General features: G+C 31.8%; 1 protein-coding gene across 50 annotated transcripts in view; it reads right to left on the bottom strand.

The window, feature by feature from the left end:
* Positions 1 to 16,480, bottom strand: part of csmd1-a (CUB and Sushi multiple domains 1/integumentary mucin B.1) — a 263,577-nt gene that overhangs the window by 47,480 nt on the left and 199,617 nt on the right. For 46 of the 50 annotated variants that reach the window (XM_041586464.1, XM_041586465.1, XM_041586482.1 and 43 more), the window contains 19 exons: positions 15,768 to 15,800; positions 14,849 to 14,881; positions 13,930 to 13,962; positions 13,011 to 13,043; positions 12,092 to 12,124; positions 11,173 to 11,205; positions 10,254 to 10,286; positions 9,335 to 9,367; positions 8,416 to 8,448; positions 7,497 to 7,529; positions 6,578 to 6,610; positions 5,659 to 5,691; positions 4,740 to 4,772; positions 3,821 to 3,853; positions 2,902 to 2,934; positions 1,983 to 2,015; positions 1,064 to 1,096; positions 595 to 603; positions 144 to 176 (listed from right to left, as the gene is read on the bottom strand). In XM_041586464.1, coding sequence (XP_041442398.1) covers positions 144 to 176; positions 595 to 603; positions 1,064 to 1,096; positions 1,983 to 2,015; positions 2,902 to 2,934; positions 3,821 to 3,853; positions 4,740 to 4,772; positions 5,659 to 5,691; positions 6,578 to 6,610; positions 7,497 to 7,529; positions 8,416 to 8,448; positions 9,335 to 9,367; positions 10,254 to 10,286; positions 11,173 to 11,205; positions 12,092 to 12,124; positions 13,011 to 13,043; positions 13,930 to 13,962; positions 14,849 to 14,881; positions 15,768 to 15,800 — 603 coding nt within the window. The remainder of the gene's footprint in view (positions 1 to 143; positions 177 to 594; positions 604 to 1,063; positions 1,097 to 1,982; positions 2,016 to 2,901; positions 2,935 to 3,820; positions 3,854 to 4,739; positions 4,773 to 5,658; positions 5,692 to 6,577; positions 6,611 to 7,496; positions 7,530 to 8,415; positions 8,449 to 9,334; positions 9,368 to 10,253; positions 10,287 to 11,172; positions 11,206 to 12,091; positions 12,125 to 13,010; positions 13,044 to 13,929; positions 13,963 to 14,848; positions 14,882 to 15,767; positions 15,801 to 16,480) is intronic. The other 4 variants (XM_041586492.1, XM_041586500.1, XM_041586468.1 and 1 more) reach the window with 2 other exon arrangements.

Here is a 16,480-nt window from a genome sequence, read left to right as displayed (position 1 = left end):
GTCTTCCTGTTGGCAACTACAACATATAAAAACTGCATATTTTGATTGCATGCTCTACTATCAAATGCAAAAACTAAGTGTACAGTCTAAAAACAATCTGTTGAATTGTATCGACTAAGCAGTGATGGGAGATTTCCTATTACCTGTTGTTTCTGAAGGTGCAGGTGTTGACTCTCCTGGAGAAGTACATTAATAAACTAATAAGTTTCCAGTTTTAAACAAGTCTTGTATGTTTGTTTAAATAGTGATTGACAATGTAATGGAGAATAAAGGAAAATTCTTGGAATAATACTGTCATGAGCCCCATGGTCTACAAGCAGTAATGTAAGGGGTGTGAGCTTCTCTTTCTCTAGACAATGTAGGCAGTTTGATTTTTGCTTGCAAATTTATATCAATTACTTCCCCCATCTCTGTTCCCCAATAATATCCAGCTATAGTTAATATATAATAAAAGAGCCAGTTGACTTCCTCTCTACCATAACCTTGTGCTTGACTCCTATATTTTTTCATAATCAATGTAATGGATTGGTTATATATGCATATTGAAAATCATGTGGTCTATTGCAAGAAAAAAGGAATAAAGGACAATCCTACCTGATGGTACTGTAGATTTAAGTGTAGTTTAGGAAAAAGAAAAAAAAAGATTTTTAAGATGATAATACTGAAAATGTACCTTTTCAATTTCAAAATACAGAAAAAGAATTGTATCAATATGTTTTAGTTTACTTCTGTATGTTGTCTATCATGCTTTCAAAACATGAATTCTTACGATTACAAATTGGAAAACTAGCAGTATTTTTCTTTCGATATTGCAAAAAGCTTTGTAGTCGTTTGAGAATGTATTTTTTCCTCATTTTGCACAGTTTTAAAACTTAATAAAAAAGAGAAAAACATTTTTTAAAATAATTATCTACACACCTTTCTTCCTGTTGGCAAGTACTACATATAAAAATGGCATATTTTGATTGCGTACTCTACTATCAAATGCAAAAACTATGTGTACAGTCTACAAACAATCTGTTGAATTGTATCGACTAAGCAGTGATGGGAGATTTCCTATTACCTGTTGTTTCTGAAGGTGCAGGTGTTGACTCTCCTGGAGAAGTACATTAATAAACAAATAAGTTTCCAGTTTTAAACAAGTCTTGTATGTTTGTTTAAATAGTGATTGAGAATGTAATGGAGAATAAAGGAAAATTCTTGGAATAAAACTGTCATGAGCCCCCTGGTCTACAAGTAGTAATGTAAGGGGTATGAGCTTCTCTTTCTCTAGACAATGGAGGCAGTTTGATTTTTGCTTGCATATTTATATCAATTACTTCCCCCATCTTTGTTCCCCAATAATATCCAGCTCTAGTTAATATATAATAAACGGGCCAGTTGACTTCCTCTCTACCATACCCTTGTGCTTGACTCCTATATTTTTTCATAACCAATGTAATGGATTGGTTATATATGCATAGTGAAAATCATGTGGTCTATTGCAAGAAAAAAGGAATAAAGGCCAATCCTACGTGATGGTACTGTAGATTTAAGTGTAGTTTAGGAAAAGAAACACAAAGATTTTTAAGATGATCATTTTGAAAATGTACCTTTTCAATTTCAATATACAGAAAAAGAATTGTATCAATATGTTTTAGTTTACTTCTGTATGTTGTCTATCATGCTTTCAAAACATGAATTCTTACGATTACAAATTGGAAAACTAGCAGTATTTTTCTTTCGATATTGCAAAAAGCTTTGTAGTCGTTTGAGAATGTATTTTTTCCTCATTTTGCACAGTTTTAAAACTTAATAAAAAAGAGAAAAACATTTTTTAAAATAATTATCTACACACCTTTCTTCCTGTTGGCAAGTACTACATATAAAAATGGCATATTTTGATTGCGTACTCTACTATCAAATGCAAAAACTATGTGTACAGTCTACAAACAATCTGTTGAATTGTATCGACTAAGCAGTGATGGGAGATTTCCTATTACCTGTTGTTTCTGAAGGTGCAGGTGTTGACTCTCCTGGAGAAGTACATTAATAAACAAATAAGTTTCCAGTTTTAAACAAGTCTTGTATGTTTGTTTAAATAGTGATTGAGAATGTAATGGAGAATAAAGGAAAATTCTTGGAATAAAACTGTCATGAGCCCCCTGGTCTACAAGTAGTAATGTAAGGGGTATGAGCTTCTCTTTCTCTAGACAATGGAGGCAGTTTGATTTTTGCTTGCATATTTATATCAATTACTTCCCCCATCTTTGTTCCCCAATAATATCCAGCTCTAGTTAATATATAATAAACGGGCCAGTTGACTTCCTCTCTACCATACCCTTGTGCTTGACTCCTATATTTTTTCATAACCAATGTAATGGATTGGTTATATATGCATAGTGAAAATCATGTGGTCTATTGCAAGAAAAAAGGAATAAAGGCCAATCCTACGTGATGGTACTGTAGATTTAAGTGTAGTTTAGGAAAAGAAACACAAAGATTTTTAAGATGATCATTTTGAAAATGTACCTTTTCAATTTCAATATACAGAAAAAGAATTGTATCAATATGTTTTAGTTTACTTCTGTATGTTGTCTATCATGCTTTCAAAACATGAATTCTTACGATTACAAATTGGAAAACTAGCAGTATTTTTCTTTCGATATTGCAAAAAGCTTTGTAGTCGTTTGAGAATGTATTTTTTCCTCATTTTGCACAGTTTTAAAACTTAATAAAAAAGAGAAAAACATTTTTTAAAATAATTATCTACACACCTTTCTTCCTGTTGGCAAGTACTACATATAAAAATGGCATATTTTGATTGCGTACTCTACTATCAAATGCAAAAACTATGTGTACAGTCTACAAACAATCTGTTGAATTGTATCGACTAAGCAGTGATGGGAGATTTCCTATTACCTGTTGTTTCTGAAGGTGCAGGTGTTGACTCTCCTGGAGAAGTACATTAATAAACAAATAAGTTTCCAGTTTTAAACAAGTCTTGTATGTTTGTTTAAATAGTGATTGAGAATGTAATGGAGAATAAAGGAAAATTCTTGGAATAAAACTGTCATGAGCCCCCTGGTCTACAAGTAGTAATGTAAGGGGTATGAGCTTCTCTTTCTCTAGACAATGGAGGCAGTTTGATTTTTGCTTGCATATTTATATCAATTACTTCCCCCATCTTTGTTCCCCAATAATATCCAGCTATAGTTAATATATAATAAACGGGCCAGTTGACTTCCTCTCTACCATACCCTTGTGCTTGACTCCTATATTTTTTCATAACCAATGTAATGGATTGGTTATATATGCATAGTGAAAATCATGTGGTCTATTGCAAGAAAAAAGGAATAAAGGCCAATCCTACGTGATGGTACTGTAGATTTAAGTGTAGTTTAGGAAAAGAAACACAAAGATTTTTAAGATGATCATTTTGAAAATGTACCTTTTCAATTTCAATATACAGAAAAAGAATTGTATCAATATGTTTTAGTTTACTTCTGTATGTTGTCTATCATGCTTTCAAAACATGAATTCTTACGATTACAAATTGGAAAACTAGCAGTATTTTTCTTTCGATATTGCAAAAAGCTTTGTAGTCGTTTGAGAATGTATTTTTTCCTCATTTTGCACAGTTTTAAAACTTAATAAAAAAGAGAAAAACATTTTTTAAAATAATTATCTACACACCTTTCTTCCTGTTGGCAAGTACTACATATAAAAATGGCATATTTTGATTGCGTACTCTACTATCAAATGCAAAAACTATGTGTACAGTCTACAAACAATCTGTTGAATTGTATCGACTAAGCAGTGATGGGAGATTTCCTATTACCTGTTGTTTCTGAAGGTGCAGGTGTTGACTCTCCTGGAGAAGTACATTAATAAACAAATAAGTTTCCAGTTTTAAACAAGTCTTGTATGTTTGTTTAAATAGTGATTGAGAATGTAATGGAGAATAAAGGAAAATTCTTGGAATAAAACTGTCATGAGCCCCCTGGTCTACAAGTAGTAATGTAAGGGGTATGAGCTTCTCTTTCTCTAGACAATGGAGGCAGTTTGATTTTTGCTTGCATATTTATATCAATTACTTCCCCCATCTTTGTTCCCCAATAATATCCAGCTCTAGTTAATATATAATAAACGGGCCAGTTGACTTCCTCTCTACCATACCCTTGTGCTTGACTCCTATATTTTTTCATAACCAATGTAATGGATTGGTTATATATGCATAGTGAAAATCATGTGGTCTATTGCAAGAAAAAAGGAATAAAGGCCAATCCTACGTGATGGTACTGTAGATTTAAGTGTAGTTTAGGAAAAGAAACACAAAGATTTTTAAGATGATCATTTTGAAAATGTACCTTTTCAATTTCAATATACAGAAAAAGAATTGTATCAATATGTTTTAGTTTACTTCTGTATGTTGTCTATCATGCTTTCAAAACATGAATTCTTACGATTACAAATTGGAAAACTAGCAGTATTTTTCTTTCGATATTGCAAAAAGCTTTGTAGTCGTTTGAGAATGTATTTTTTCCTCATTTTGCACAGTTTTAAAACTTAATAAAAAAGAGAAAAACATTTTTTAAAATAATTATCTACACACCTTTCTTCCTGTTGGCAAGTACTACATATAAAAATGGCATATTTTGATTGCGTACTCTACTATCAAATGCAAAAACTATGTGTACAGTCTACAAACAATCTGTTGAATTGTATCGACTAAGCAGTGATGGGAGATTTCCTATTACCTGTTGTTTCTGAAGGTGCAGGTGTTGACTCTCCTGGAGAAGTACATTAATAAACAAATAAGTTTCCAGTTTTAAACAAGTCTTGTATGTTTGTTTAAATAGTGATTGAGAATGTAATGGAGAATAAAGGAAAATTCTTGGAATAAAACTGTCATGAGCCCCCTGGTCTACAAGTAGTAATGTAAGGGGTATGAGCTTCTCTTTCTCTAGACAATGGAGGCAGTTTGATTTTTGCTTGCATATTTATATCAATTACTTCCCCCATCTTTGTTCCCCAATAATATCCAGCTATAGTTAATATATAATAAACGGGCCAGTTGACTTCCTCTCTACCATACCCTTGTGCTTGACTCCTATATTTTTTCATAACCAATGTAATGGATTGGTTATATATGCATAGTGAAAATCATGTGGTCTATTGCAAGAAAAAAGGAATAAAGGCCAATCCTACGTGATGGTACTGTAGATTTAAGTGTAGTTTAGGAAAAGAAACACAAAGATTTTTAAGATGATCATTTTGAAAATGTACCTTTTCAATTTCAATATACAGAAAAAGAATTGTATCAATATGTTTTAGTTTACTTCTGTATGTTGTCTATCATGCTTTCAAAACATGAATTCTTACGATTACAAATTGGAAAACTAGCAGTATTTTTCTTTCGATATTGCAAAAAGCTTTGTAGTCGTTTGAGAATGTATTTTTTCCTCATTTTGCACAGTTTTAAAACTTAATAAAAAAGAGAAAAACATTTTTTAAAATAATTATCTACACACCTTTCTTCCTGTTGGCAAGTACTACATATAAAAATGGCATATTTTGATTGCGTACTCTACTATCAAATGCAAAAACTATGTGTACAGTCTACAAACAATCTGTTGAATTGTATCGACTAAGCAGTGATGGGAGATTTCCTATTACCTGTTGTTTCTGAAGGTGCAGGTGTTGACTCTCCTGGAGAAGTACATTAATAAACAAATAAGTTTCCAGTTTTAAACAAGTCTTGTATGTTTGTTTAAATAGTGATTGAGAATGTAATGGAGAATAAAGGAAAATTCTTGGAATAAAACTGTCATGAGCCCCCTGGTCTACAAGTAGTAATGTAAGGGGTATGAGCTTCTCTTTCTCTAGACAATGGAGGCAGTTTGATTTTTGCTTGCATATTTATATCAATTACTTCCCCCATCTTTGTTCCCCAATAATATCCAGCTATAGTTAATATATAATAAACGGGCCAGTTGACTTCCTCTCTACCATACCCTTGTGCTTGACTCCTATATTTTTTCATAACCAATGTAATGGATTGGTTATATATGCATAGTGAAAATCATGTGGTCTATTGCAAGAAAAAAGGAATAAAGGCCAATCCTACGTGATGGTACTGTAGATTTAAGTGTAGTTTAGGAAAAGAAACACAAAGATTTTTAAGATGATCATTTTGAAAATGTACCTTTTCAATTTCAATATACAGAAAAAGAATTGTATCAATATGTTTTAGTTTACTTCTGTATGTTGTCTATCATGCTTTCAAAACATGAATTCTTACGATTACAAATTGGAAAACTAGCAGTATTTTTCTTTCGATATTGCAAAAAGCTTTGTAGTCGTTTGAGAATGTATTTTTTCCTCATTTTGCACAGTTTTAAAACTTAATAAAAAAGAGAAAAACATTTTTTAAAATAATTATCTACACACCTTTCTTCCTGTTGGCAAGTACTACATATAAAAATGGCATATTTTGATTGCGTACTCTACTATCAAATGCAAAAACTATGTGTACAGTCTACAAACAATCTGTTGAATTGTATCGACTAAGCAGTGATGGGAGATTTCCTATTACCTGTTGTTTCTGAAGGTGCAGGTGTTGACTCTCCTGGAGAAGTACATTAATAAACAAATAAGTTTCCAGTTTTAAACAAGTCTTGTATGTTTGTTTAAATAGTGATTGAGAATGTAATGGAGAATAAAGGAAAATTCTTGGAATAAAACTGTCATGAGCCCCCTGGTCTACAAGTAGTAATGTAAGGGGTATGAGCTTCTCTTTCTCTAGACAATGGAGGCAGTTTGATTTTTGCTTGCATATTTATATCAATTACTTCCCCCATCTTTGTTCCCCAATAATATCCAGCTATAGTTAATATATAATAAACGGGCCAGTTGACTTCCTCTCTACCATACCCTTGTGCTTGACTCCTATATTTTTTCATAACCAATGTAATGGATTGGTTATATATGCATAGTGAAAATCATGTGGTCTATTGCAAGAAAAAAGGAATAAAGGCCAATCCTACGTGATGGTACTGTAGATTTAAGTGTAGTTTAGGAAAAGAAACACAAAGATTTTTAAGATGATCATTTTGAAAATGTACCTTTTCAATTTCAATATACAGAAAAAGAATTGTATCAATATGTTTTAGTTTACTTCTGTATGTTGTCTATCATGCTTTCAAAACATGAATTCTTACGATTACAAATTGGAAAACTAGCAGTATTTTTCTTTCGATATTGCAAAAAGCTTTGTAGTCGTTTGAGAATGTATTTTTTCCTCATTTTGCACAGTTTTAAAACTTAATAAAAAAGAGAAAAACATTTTTTAAAATAATTATCTACACACCTTTCTTCCTGTTGGCAAGTACTACATATAAAAATGGCATATTTTGATTGCGTACTCTACTATCAAATGCAAAAACTATGTGTACAGTCTACAAACAATCTGTTGAATTGTATCGACTAAGCAGTGATGGGAGATTTCCTATTACCTGTTGTTTCTGAAGGTGCAGGTGTTGACTCTCCTGGAGAAGTACATTAATAAACAAATAAGTTTCCAGTTTTAAACAAGTCTTGTATGTTTGTTTAAATAGTGATTGAGAATGTAATGGAGAATAAAGGAAAATTCTTGGAATAAAACTGTCATGAGCCCCCTGGTCTACAAGTAGTAATGTAAGGGGTATGAGCTTCTCTTTCTCTAGACAATGGAGGCAGTTTGATTTTTGCTTGCATATTTATATCAATTACTTCCCCCATCTTTGTTCCCCAATAATATCCAGCTATAGTTAATATATAATAAACGGGCCAGTTGACTTCCTCTCTACCATACCCTTGTGCTTGACTCCTATATTTTTTCATAACCAATGTAATGGATTGGTTATATATGCATAGTGAAAATCATGTGGTCTATTGCAAGAAAAAAGGAATAAAGGCCAATCCTACGTGATGGTACTGTAGATTTAAGTGTAGTTTAGGAAAAGAAACACAAAGATTTTTAAGATGATCATTTTGAAAATGTACCTTTTCAATTTCAATATACAGAAAAAGAATTGTATCAATATGTTTTAGTTTACTTCTGTATGTTGTCTATCATGCTTTCAAAACATGAATTCTTACGATTACAAATTGGAAAACTAGCAGTATTTTTCTTTCGATATTGCAAAAAGCTTTGTAGTCGTTTGAGAATGTATTTTTTCCTCATTTTGCACAGTTTTAAAACTTAATAAAAAAGAGAAAAACATTTTTTAAAATAATTATCTACACACCTTTCTTCCTGTTGGCAAGTACTACATATAAAAATGGCATATTTTGATTGCGTACTCTACTATCAAATGCAAAAACTATGTGTACAGTCTACAAACAATCTGTTGAATTGTATCGACTAAGCAGTGATGGGAGATTTCCTATTACCTGTTGTTTCTGAAGGTGCAGGTGTTGACTCTCCTGGAGAAGTACATTAATAAACAAATAAGTTTCCAGTTTTAAACAAGTCTTGTATGTTTGTTTAAATAGTGATTGAGAATGTAATGGAGAATAAAGGAAAATTCTTGGAATAAAACTGTCATGAGCCCCCTGGTCTACAAGTAGTAATGTAAGGGGTATGAGCTTCTCTTTCTCTAGACAATGGAGGCAGTTTGATTTTTGCTTGCATATTTATATCAATTACTTCCCCCATCTTTGTTCCCCAATAATATCCAGCTATAGTTAATATATAATAAACGGGCCAGTTGACTTCCTCTCTACCATACCCTTGTGCTTGACTCCTATATTTTTTCATAACCAATGTAATGGATTGGTTATATATGCATAGTGAAAATCATGTGGTCTATTGCAAGAAAAAAGGAATAAAGGCCAATCCTACGTGATGGTACTGTAGATTTAAGTGTAGTTTAGGAAAAGAAACACAAAGATTTTTAAGATGATCATTTTGAAAATGTACCTTTTCAATTTCAATATACAGAAAAAGAATTGTATCAATATGTTTTAGTTTACTTCTGTATGTTGTCTATCATGCTTTCAAAACATGAATTCTTACGATTACAAATTGGAAAACTAGCAGTATTTTTCTTTCGATATTGCAAAAAGCTTTGTAGTCGTTTGAGAATGTATTTTTTCCTCATTTTGCACAGTTTTAAAACTTAATAAAAAAGAGAAAAACATTTTTTAAAATAATTATCTACACACCTTTCTTCCTGTTGGCAAGTACTACATATAAAAATGGCATATTTTGATTGCGTACTCTACTATCAAATGCAAAAACTATGTGTACAGTCTACAAACAATCTGTTGAATTGTATCGACTAAGCAGTGATGGGAGATTTCCTATTACCTGTTGTTTCTGAAGGTGCAGGTGTTGACTCTCCTGGAGAAGTACATTAATAAACAAATAAGTTTCCAGTTTTAAACAAGTCTTGTATGTTTGTTTAAATAGTGATTGAGAATGTAATGGAGAATAAAGGAAAATTCTTGGAATAAAACTGTCATGAGCCCCCTGGTCTACAAGTAGTAATGTAAGGGGTATGAGCTTCTCTTTCTCTAGACAATGGAGGCAGTTTGATTTTTGCTTGCATATTTATATCAATTACTTCCCCCATCTTTGTTCCCCAATAATATCCAGCTATAGTTAATATATAATAAACGGGCCAGTTGACTTCCTCTCTACCATACCCTTGTGCTTGACTCCTATATTTTTTCATAACCAATGTAATGGATTGGTTATATATGCATAGTGAAAATCATGTGGTCTATTGCAAGAAAAAAGGAATAAAGGCCAATCCTACGTGATGGTACTGTAGATTTAAGTGTAGTTTAGGAAAAGAAACACAAAGATTTTTAAGATGATCATTTTGAAAATGTACCTTTTCAATTTCAATATACAGAAAAAGAATTGTATCAATATGTTTTAGTTTACTTCTGTATGTTGTCTATCATGCTTTCAAAACATGAATTCTTACGATTACAAATTGGAAAACTAGCAGTATTTTTCTTTCGATATTGCAAAAAGCTTTGTAGTCGTTTGAGAATGTATTTTTTCCTCATTTTGCACAGTTTTAAAACTTAATAAAAAAGAGAAAAACATTTTTTAAAATAATTATCTACACACCTTTCTTCCTGTTGGCAAGTACTACATATAAAAATGGCATATTTTGATTGCGTACTCTACTATCAAATGCAAAAACTATGTGTACAGTCTACAAACAATCTGTTGAATTGTATCGACTAAGCAGTGATGGGAGATTTCCTATTACCTGTTGTTTCTGAAGGTGCAGGTGTTGACTCTCCTGGAGAAGTACATTAATAAACAAATAAGTTTCCAGTTTTAAACAAGTCTTGTATGTTTGTTTAAATAGTGATTGAGAATGTAATGGAGAATAAAGGAAAATTCTTGGAATAAAACTGTCATGAGCCCCCTGGTCTACAAGTAGTAATGTAAGGGGTATGAGCTTCTCTTTCTCTAGACAATGGAGGCAGTTTGATTTTTGCTTGCATATTTATATCAATTACTTCCCCCATCTTTGTTCCCCAATAATATCCAGCTATAGTTAATATATAATAAACGGGCCAGTTGACTTCCTCTCTACCATACCCTTGTGCTTGACTCCTATATTTTTTCATAACCAATGTAATGGATTGGTTATATATGCATAGTGAAAATCATGTGGTCTATTGCAAGAAAAAAGGAATAAAGGCCAATCCTACGTGATGGTACTGTAGATTTAAGTGTAGTTTAGGAAAAGAAACACAAAGATTTTTAAGATGATCATTTTGAAAATGTACCTTTTCAATTTCAATATACAGAAAAAGAATTGTATCAATATGTTTTAGTTTACTTCTGTATGTTGTCTATCATGCTTTCAAAACATGAATTCTTACGATTACAAATTGGAAAACTAGCAGTATTTTTCTTTCGATATTGCAAAAAGCTTTGTAGTCGTTTGAGAATGTATTTTTTCCTCATTTTGCACAGTTTTAAAACTTAATAAAAAAGAGAAAAACATTTTTTAAAATAATTATCTACACACCTTTCTTCCTGTTGGCAAGTACTACATATAAAAATGGCATATTTTGATTGCGTACTCTACTATCAAATGCAAAAACTATGTGTACAGTCTACAAACAATCTGTTGAATTGTATCGACTAAGCAGTGATGGGAGATTTCCTATTACCTGTTGTTTCTGAAGGTGCAGGTGTTGACTCTCCTGGAGAAGTACATTAATAAACAAATAAGTTTCCAGTTTTAAACAAGTCTTGTATGTTTGTTTAAATAGTGATTGAGAATGTAATGGAGAATAAAGGAAAATTCTTGGAATAAAACTGTCATGAGCCCCCTGGTCTACAAGTAGTAATGTAAGGGGTATGAGCTTCTCTTTCTCTAGACAATGGAGGCAGTTTGATTTTTGCTTGCATATTTATATCAATTACTTCCCCCATCTTTGTTCCCCAATAATATCCAGCTATAGTTAATATATAATAAACGGGCCAGTTGACTTCCTCTCTACCATACCCTTGTGCTTGACTCCTATATTTTTTCATAACCAATGTAATGGATTGGTTATATATGCATAGTGAAAATCATGTGGTCTATTGCAAGAAAAAAGGAATAAAGGCCAATCCTACGTGATGGTACTGTAGATTTAAGTGTAGTTTAGGAAAAGAAACACAAAGATTTTTAAGATGATCATTTTGAAAATGTACCTTTTCAATTTCAATATACAGAAAAAGAATTGTATCAATATGTTTTAGTTTACTTCTGTATGTTGTCTATCATGCTTTCAAAACATGAATTCTTACGATTACAAATTGGAAAACTAGCAGTATTTTTCTTTCGATATTGCAAAAAGCTTTGTAGTCGTTTGAGAATGTATTTTTTCCTCATTTTGCACAGTTTTAAAACTTAATAAAAAAGAGAAAAACATTTTTTAAAATAATTATCTACACACCTTTCTTCCTGTTGGCAAGTACTACATATAAAAATGGCATATTTTGATTGCGTACTCTACTATCAAATGCAAAAACTATGTGTACAGTCTACAAACAATCTGTTGAATTGTATCGACTAAGCAGTGATGGGAGATTTCCTATTACCTGTTGTTTCTGAAGGTGCAGGTGTTGACTCTCCTGGAGAAGTACATTAATAAACAAATAAGTTTCCAGTTTTAAACAAGTCTTGTATGTTTGTTTAAATAGTGATTGAGAATGTAATGGAGAATAAAGGAAAATTCTTGGAATAAAACTGTCATGAGCCCCCTGGTCTACAAGTAGTAATGTAAGGGGTATGAGCTTCTCTTTCTCTAGACAATGGAGGCAGTTTGATTTTTGCTTGCATATTTATATCAATTACTTCCCCCATCTTTGTTCCCCAATAATATCCAGCTATAGTTAATATATAATAAACGGGCCAGTTGACTTCCTCTCTACCATACCCTTGTGCTTGACTCCTATATTTTTTCATAACCAATGTAATGGATTGGTTATATATGCATAGTGAAAATCATGTGGTCTATTGCAAGAAAAAAGGAATAAAGGCCAATCCTACGTGATGGTACTGTAGATTTAAGTGTAGTTTAGGAAAAGAAACACAAAGATTTTTAAGATGATCATTTTGAAAATGTACCTTTTCAATTTCAATATACAGAAAAAGAATTGTATCAATATGTTTTAGTTTACTTCTGTATGTTGTCTATCATGCTTTCAAAACATGAATTCTTACGATTACAAATTGGAAAACTAGCAGTATTTTTCTTTCGATATTGCAAAAAGCTTTGTAGTCGTTTGAGAATGTATTTTTTCCTCATTTTGCACAGTTTTAAAACTTAATAAAAAAGAGAAAAACATTTTTTAAAATAATTATCTACACACCTTTCTTCCTGTTGGCAAGTACTACATATAAAAATGGCATATTTTGATTGCGTACTCTACTATCAAATGCAAAAACTATGTGTACAGTCTACAAACAATCTGTTGAATTGTATCGACTAAGCAGTGATGGGAGATTTCCTATTACCTGTTGTTTCTGAAGGTGCAGGTGTTGACTCTCCTGGAGAAGTACATTAATAAACAAATAAGTTTCCAGTTTTAAACAAGTCTTGTATGTTTGTTTAAATAGTGATTGAGAATGTAATGGAGAATAAAGGAAAATTCTTGGAATAAAACTGTCATGAGCCCCCTGGTCTACAAGTAGTAATGTAAGGGGTATGAGCTTCTCTTTCTCTAGACAATGGAGGCAGTTTGATTTTTGCTTGCATATTTATATCAATTACTTCCCCCATCTTTGTTCCCCAATAATATCCAGCTATAGTTAATATATAATAAACGGGCCAGTTGACTTCCTCTCTACCATACCCTTGTGCTTGACTCCTATATTTTTTCATAACCAATGTAATGGATTGGTTATATATGCATAGTGAAAATCATGTGGTCTATTGCAAGAAAAAAGGAATAAAGGCCAATCCTACGTGATGGTACTGTAGATTTAAGTGTAGTTTAGGAAAAGAAACACAAAGATTTTTAAGATGATCATTTTGAAAATGTACCTTTTCAATTTCAATATACAGAAAAAGAATTGTATCAATATGTTTTAGTTTACTTCTGTATGTTGTCTATCATGCTTTCAAAACATGAATTCTTACGATTACAAATTGGAAAACTAGCAGTATTTTTCTTTCGATATTGCAAAAAGCTTTGTAGTCGTTTGAGAATGTATTTTTTCCTCATTTTGCACAGTTTTAAAACTTAATAAAAAAGAGAAAAACATTTTTTAAAATAATTATCTACACACCTTTCTTCCTGTTGGCAAGTACTACATATAAAAATGGCATATTTTGATTGCGTACTCTACTATCAAATGCAAAAACTATGTGTACAGTCTACAAACAATCTGTTGAATTGTATCGACTAAGCAGTGATGGGAGATTTCCTATTACCTGTTGTTTCTGAAGGTGCAGGTGTTGACTCTCCTGGAGAAGTACATTAATAAACAAATAAGTTTCCAGTTTTAAACAAGTCTTGTATGTTTGTTTAAATAGTGATTGAGAATGTAATGGAGAATAAAGGAAAATTCTTGGAATAAAACTGTCATGAGCCCCCTGGTCTACAAGTAGTAATGTAAGGGGTATGAGCTTCTCTTTCTCTAGACAATGGAGGCAGTTTGATTTTTGCTTGCATATTTATATCAATTACTTCCCCCATCTTTGTTCCCCAATAATATCCAGCTATAGTTAATATATAATAAACGGGCCAGTTGACTTCCTCTCTACCATACCCTTGTGCTTGACTCCTATATTTTTTCATAACCAATGTAATGGATTGGTTATATATGCATAGTGAAAATCATGTGGTCTATTGCAAGAAAAAAGGAATAAAGGCCAATCCTACGTGATGGTACTGTAGATTTAAGTGTAGTTTAGGAAAAGAAACACAAAGATTTTTAAGATGATCATTTTGAAAATGTACCTTTTCAATTTCAATATACAGAAAAAGAATTGTATCAATATGTTTTAGTTTACTTCTGTATGTTGTCTATCATGCTTTCAAAACATGAATTCTTACGATTACAAATTGGAAAACTAGCAGTATTTTTCTTTCGATATTGCAAAAAGCTTTGTAGTCGTTTGAGAATGTATTTTTTCCTCATTTTGCACAGTTTTAAAACTTAATAAAAAAGAGAAAAACATTTTTTAAAATAATTATCTACACACCTTTCTTCCTGTTGGCAAGTACTACATATAAAAATGGCATATTTTGATTGCGTACTCTACTATCAAATGCAAAAACTATGTGTACAGTCTACAAACAATCTGTTGAATTGTATCGACTAAGCAGTGATGGGAGATTTCCTATTACCTGTTGTTTCTGAAGGTGCAGGTGTTGACTCTCCTGGAGAAGTACATTAATAAACAAATAAGTTTCCAGTTTTAAACAAGTCTTGTATGTTTGTTTAAATAGTGATTGAGAATGTAATGGAGAATAAAGGAAAATTCTTGGAATAAAACTGTCATGAGCCCCCTGGTCTACAAGTAGTAATGTAAGGGGTATGAGCTTCTCTTTCTCTAGACAATGGAGGCAGTTTGATTTTTGCTTGCATATTTATATCAATTACTTCCCCCATCTTTGTTCCCCAATAATATCCAGCTATAGTTAATATATAATAAACGGGCCAGTTGACTTCCTCTCTACCATACCCTTGTGCTTGACTCCTATATTTTTTCATAACCAATGTAATGGATTGGTTATATATGCATAGTGAAAATCATGTGGTCTATTGCAAGAAAAAAGGAATAAAGGCCAATCCTACGTGATGGTACTGTAGATTTAAGTGTAGTTTAGGAAAAGAAACACAAAGATTTTTAAGATGATCATTTTGAAAATGTACCTTTTCAATTTCAATATACAGAAAAAGAATTGTATCAATATGTTTTAGTTTACTTCTGTATGTTGTCTATCATGCTTTCAAAACATGAATTCTTACGATTACAAATTGGAAAACTAGCAGTATTTTTCTTTCGATATTGCAAAAAGCTTTGTAGTCGTTTGAGAATGTATTTTTTCCTCATTTTGCACAGTTTTAAAACTTAATAAAAAAGAGAAAAACATTTTTTAAAATAATTATCTACACACCTTTCTTCCTGTTGGCAAGTACTACATATAAAAATGGCATATTTTGATTGCGTACTCTACTATCAAATGCAAAAACTATGTGTACAGTCTACAAACAATCTGTTGAATTGTATCGACTAAGCAGTGATGGGAGATTTCCTATTACCTGTTGTTTCTGAAGGTGCAGGTGTTGACTCTCCTGGAGAAGTACATTAATAAACAAATAAGTTTCCAGTTTTAAACAAGTCTTGTATGTTTGTTTAAATAGTGATTGAGAATGTAATGGAGAATAAAGGAAAATTCTTGGAATAAAACTGTCATGAGCCCCCTGGTCTACAAGTAGTAATGTAAGGGGTATGAGCTTCTCTTTCTCTAGACAATGGAGGCAGTTTGATTTTTGCTTGCATATTTATATCAATTACTTCCCCCATCTTTGTTCCCCAATAATATCCAGCTATAGTTAATATATAATAAACGGGCCAGTTGACTTCCTCTCTACCATACCCTTGTGCTTGACTCCTATATTTTTTCATAACCAATGTAATGGATTGGTTATATATGCATAGTGAAAATCATGTGGTCTATTGCAAGAAAAAAGGAATAAAGGCCAATCCTACGTGATGGTACTGTAGATTTAAGTGTAGTTTAGGAAAAGAAACACAAAGATTTTTAAGATGATCATTTTGAAAATGTACCTTTTCAATTTCAATATACAGAAAAAGAATTGTATCAATATGTTTTAGTTTACTTCTGTATGTTGTCTATCATGCTTTCAAAACATGAATTCTTACGATTACAAATTGGAAAACTAGCAGTATTTTTCTTTCGATATTGCAAAAAGCTTTGTAGTCGTTTGAGAATGTATTTTTTCCTCATTTT

The sequence above is a fragment of the Xenopus laevis genome, chromosome 3L (genome assembly GCF_017654675.1).
Source record: "Xenopus laevis strain J_2021 chromosome 3L, Xenopus_laevis_v10.1, whole genome shotgun sequence".
In the NCBI taxonomy this organism is placed as follows: Eukaryota; Metazoa; Chordata; class Amphibia; order Anura; family Pipidae; genus Xenopus; species Xenopus laevis.
This window is presented reverse-complemented; position numbering and strand designations above follow the sequence as displayed.